At 44.2% G+C, this 5,000-nt stretch overlaps 1 protein-coding gene across 1 annotated transcript in view; it reads right to left on the reverse strand.

Moving 5' to 3' along the window:
• Positions 1-1,612: 1,612 nt before the first annotated feature.
• LOC109462787 (stimulated by retinoic acid gene 6 protein-like) overlaps positions 1,613-5,000 on the reverse strand; it is a 7,872-nt gene continuing 4,484 nt past the window's right edge. The window contains exons 6-9 of the mRNA XM_019759386.1: positions 4,334-4,445; positions 3,197-3,373; positions 2,527-2,751; positions 1,613-2,105 (exon numbers count right to left, since the gene is read on the reverse strand). Coding sequence (XP_019614945.1) covers positions 1,689-2,105; positions 2,527-2,751; positions 3,197-3,373; positions 4,334-4,445 — 931 coding nt within the window. The 3' untranslated portion in view covers positions 1,613-1,688. The remainder of the gene's footprint in view (positions 2,106-2,526; positions 2,752-3,196; positions 3,374-4,333; positions 4,446-5,000) is intronic.

Consider the following 5,000-nt stretch of genomic DNA (forward strand, 5'->3'; position numbering starts at 1 on the left):
CCGCAGCGGGGGTAGCGGGTGGGGGGGCAACAAGGGGGGTAGCGGAGGAGGAGGGGGTGGGAATCGTACCATGGGGGGAGGGGGGAGCCGCTCGGTGGGGGGTTTGGTGGCGGCCAGGGAGGGGGGAGCATGAAATCTGGTGGATTCGGCCAGGGGGGTAGCGTCGCAAACCAGAACGGCAGCAGTGGGTCGAACCAATCGCAGGCGTTCGGGGGGATGCCGATGATGAACGGTGCTGCCATGAGCAATGGGGGAGGGATACCCTCCCTCATGAGCCAGGTGGTACAACCTGCCCAGAACATGTCGGGCTACACCGGCTATCAGTACCAGTAAGAACGGGAAACTGCACTTGGTAAAGTAATTATTAAGACTAATCTCCAAGAAGATCCTATGGTGGCAAAAAGACAGTATCAAATTGGCCAGGGACAGGGTGGCAAATTGGACCCTCTCTGGCGATTGGATACTGCCTGGCCAATTTGATACTGTCATTTGCCACCCTATGATCTGCTTGGAGATAACAATAAGGTGTATTGTACATCTCATTTCCATAAGCACGCTTGCTTGAGCTGTTGAGATATTCTAGTTGTGTTGTGTATGTACAAGGTACACGTATGTGGGGAATTGGGGGGGGGTGGTATTGTAAATTTTGTTGAAACTTTTGCGGTGGTTTGTCTTTTTGTAGTAACCTCTCCAGTGCAAAATCATGACACTGCAGAAGTGTCTAACTTGTGCAACTACTCTACTGCAGAATTGTGAATTTAAAACACTGAAAATCCTTCTTTTCCTCTTAGCCAACAATAAAACCACTGCAAAGGTAAATGAATTTACAGTATCTCAGCATATTATGTGGAACAACTTTTTTCTATCTCAAGTTAAGAATGACAAAAAAATGTTCGTCTAAGTAATGATGAAGACTGAAAGGGCGTTACTGAGAAATGTGGTAACCGAGGTTTTGTTTGTTTTTGCTTTGTAGAATACAAATGTTAAAGAAAAGAAAAGAAGAAGGTAATCTTATATACCAGAAGGGAAATTTGCATTATATCAATTTTGTGAATTGACATTTATACATCTACATGTATGTTCGTATGACTGATGGGACCATCAACTGATTATCAGATCGCACAAAGTAAGAACATTATAAGGGCATTTTTGTATTTATTTCATACTTAACAGAAGTGAGTTAGTGGTTATAATAAAAAAAAAAGGAATCCTAGACTAAGTAGGATCTGTAATAAACTTCCTGCACTCTTTGAAATCTGGTTTACAGTGTCACTTGGTTCACTATCCCCTTCGAGGTTTTAGAACTGTTAGGTTATAGTACTTAGTTTCAGGAAAAAGATATTCAATGACTTAATAATGCTCTTGGAAATGTCACTGGTACATATAACTCGAATAATGTCCAGACTGATACAATCATCACTCAAAATGTGTCGTGTACACATTATACATACATTAAATTTTGAAGAAAAGTATACAGCACTCTAATCTGTCAAACCCACTTGGTAACCACATTTGCATTGGATCGTGCTAAAAATTGAAACTTTGTACAATGATATACACATGTACATGTATATAATATCCCTTCACTAGGAACAAATCGACAACGGCCGTCTTGGTTGCCTAGTACAACATAGAAAATATATTTTCTTTCAATATCAAAATAACTCTAGACCCAGCGTTTCGAAGAGTTAGTCCACTTTGATGAGAGATTGTGTTGACTTTCCCAGACTAGTCCTACTTGTGTGTGTGCTCTTTGTATCAACGATGTAAGATTTAGCAGTATCCTCTGGCGCGGTGTTCGCTTTCGACGCCAGGATCCTTTCCACTAAAAACTCGTAAGCTGCGTTCTTTTCGCTCTCCTCCATGTCAAGAATTTTTCGTCTGCTGTTGATGATGCCAGGGTTTCTGAAGATGGTGTAGAGCACGAGCCATTTGAACCGCGCTGACGACAGTTCAGATTTCCTTGGTTTGATGTCTTGTTTTCCTGATTCTAAGCTTTGCATGGACATTTTCACCTCGTCGACTTTCTTGGCGTCGGATTTGGCATTGATGGAGTCGACCAAGTGTTGGATGAAGACCAGTAAGACCGGGTGCGTGTGCGCGACCTGAGTGTGTTTAGAGATCCACAGTTAGCAATCCACAATTTTCTTTGTAGCCATTCTTCCTGTGGTCATTGTACCAAACTACATGATACACTAAGAAAAAGACATAATGCATATGTTTACCCTCACATGGTCTAGACACGATATATAACCCAACACCATATCGTGTCTAGATCTGTTACTGTACCAGTTACCATGGTGACAGACGTCTGGCTCAGGTCATTGACGTCCGTATTTGGACTAAAAACCGTTTTGCTACCCTGGTTACCAGACCTATTTTAGCTCCCAAGTCTTTATCCTCTTTTGCGGATTCTAATGTTTCCTTCAGCGAAGGCAAACGGCAGTACAGTGTACAAGGAATATACATTTACAGAACATTTACTGAAGGAAGATACGTTTTCATTAGGACCATACACCAACGTACCTCTATCCTGAGCATGCCCAGGTAGGACTTGAACCCCGTGTCCCAGTTCTCGATGATGCGCATGAGCACACTGTGGTCGATCCTTGCCTGTAGCATGGCCCCCATAAACCCACCCAACAATAACCGCCACACCGACGAGAAGAAACCCACCATCAGATTGAAGAAGAAGAGGAAATAGGACGTAATGTGGTACAGGCGTCGGTTGTCTATGGCTAATGGTCGGTCCTGAAAGACATAATTTCAACTTACTTGCAATTTGCAACCAAGACGGAGGACACCACAGACTATATGCGAACTACATGTATGGTCCACTACAACGTAATGTGGTATGGCTAAGGCCTGGTTCTGAAAGAAATAAGCTTAAGTTTATTGCAATTTTCAACAAAGACAGAGGACGCCACAGAATATCTGCGACCAAATTGGCCAAAAAAACAATACTATGTAAGAGGAGTTAGCTGATAACCTCCAACATGGGGAGTCTGGTACATGTTGCCTGAATGCCAGACGCTGGCGTTCATAAACGATGCATTTTTTGTGGGGAGAAGCTCTAATGTCCGCCACAAGAGTATCCACCGCCAGGGTGCCAAATCGGGGTTCCCGGGGCGTATGGCTTCTCTGGCCGAAGGGGCTATCACTTATTCTAGGTAGGGGCTGGCACCCACGAACATACCTTGTCCTTTTTGTTGATCTTGCTCTGCGAGAAGACCACGGTGGCGAGAATCCTCTGCAGTAGCAGCGTGGTGAGACTGACGGCGGTCATGGGGCCGAAGTACTCCAACAGGCGCAGCAGCAGGTCCGGGAACAGGATACAGATGTACACGGCAGCACAGATCAGCAGGAACGTCATCTGGACATGTAAGAGGGGATCTTCTGTTAGCACGAGCCTGGTAGAAGCTATAAATTATAAGACAAACATGTCGAAGTACTCCAGTAGCCGCAAGAGCAGGTCTGGGAACAGGATGCAGATGTACACGGCAGCACAGATCAGAAGGAACGTCATCTGGACACGGTACGACAGAGGGGATCTTCTGTTAGAGCCTGGTAGAAGCTAATTATTATAACACAAACATGTCGAAGTACTCCACCAGACGCAACAGCAGGTCCGGGAACAGGATACAGATGTACACGGCAGCACAGATCAGCAGGAACGTCATCTGGACACGGCAGATACAGTGTTCAAGTAGAGAAATACACCGAAGAATGTTTAAATCTTAGACACTACATGTTAGAGAAGAGTTAAACCTTTATTGTTTCCGCTGGCATATATTCTGTACGTAGTGTGCGGCATACATATATTCTGTATGTAGGATGACTTCATTCATGCGTGTATTTAGCTCTGTTAGATCTTTTGTTTTAGAAGACCATAAGAAAGTCCCTGTACCTTTTGTTGAGTCAGTAAAGAATCTTTTTGTTACTTCGTAACATTTATGTGGTACAGAGTTGTAGGGTTCCTGTCAGTCTGTATTGTTAAAAGCACTTACCGAATTTCTCCGAAATCCTAGAAGGGCATTCTTTCTTAAAGACTTTTCTTTGCTGACATTGGGTACAGAATATGATCTACTGAGCAGTCGTACAGGCGTAATGTCATTTGGCGAAGGTATGAGGTCGTGGAACGCAAGTTTGGACATGACCTCATTCCCACTAGGATAAAATTGTCCGGATCAAAGCGAATCTATGATCCGGACATTTTACCCTAGTGGGAAAAGGGCTTTTATCACAATGGGAAAAGGGCCTATGTCTTCAAATAATTTGCATGTATATGATGCAAAAAAAACCAGCGATCTCTCATATACAAACTGCCTGTCACCTGCTGTATGATGAACCCCCACAGGATGAAGGCTATCTGGCCGCCGGAATATTTCATACTGGCTGTTATGGTCACAGCGGTGCTCGGCTGGTAGTTGGCGGGCATCCAGGACCTGTCCAGAAAAGCAGTTGGATGGATGTTATGTGGATGTTATGGATGTGACATATACTACTAATGAACAGTTATACGGTTCGTTACCAAATATATCTACAGTAGTTAAATGTCGACGACTAAGCTTGGCCGGTCATGTAATACGTAGTGAAGAACCAGCCAGTAGGCTTCTACTCTGAAACCCTGATACCGGTACGAGAAGAGTTGGACGCCCAAACATGACACTTAAGAAACTTATTGAAACTGAAACTGGCTTGGAGGGACATGAACTGATCTCTATGATGAATGACAAACAGTTTTGGCGAGCTAACTTTGCATGCTCCACCTCTAGTATGGAGGATAAAATATGATGATGATGATGGATGTGCTGAGAACTCAACATCCACTGGTCACAACATGTCACAAACTGGGGTCTATATGCTGACCTACCGAGACTCTGTGACTGAAAATCAGAACAAGAAGGTTGAGGTTTGCAGGTCACTGTCATAGGAATAGGGGCGTTTGTGGCCAAGCTTGTACTCTGGACTTCCAAGCATGGGAGGGGGAAGCCCGGCAG

This window comes from Branchiostoma belcheri, unplaced genomic scaffold (assembly GCF_001625305.1).
Source record: "Branchiostoma belcheri isolate BF01 breed outbred unplaced genomic scaffold, Haploidv18h27 scaffold12, whole genome shotgun sequence".
Lineage (NCBI taxonomy): Eukaryota > Metazoa > Chordata > Leptocardii > Amphioxiformes > Branchiostomatidae > Branchiostoma > Branchiostoma belcheri.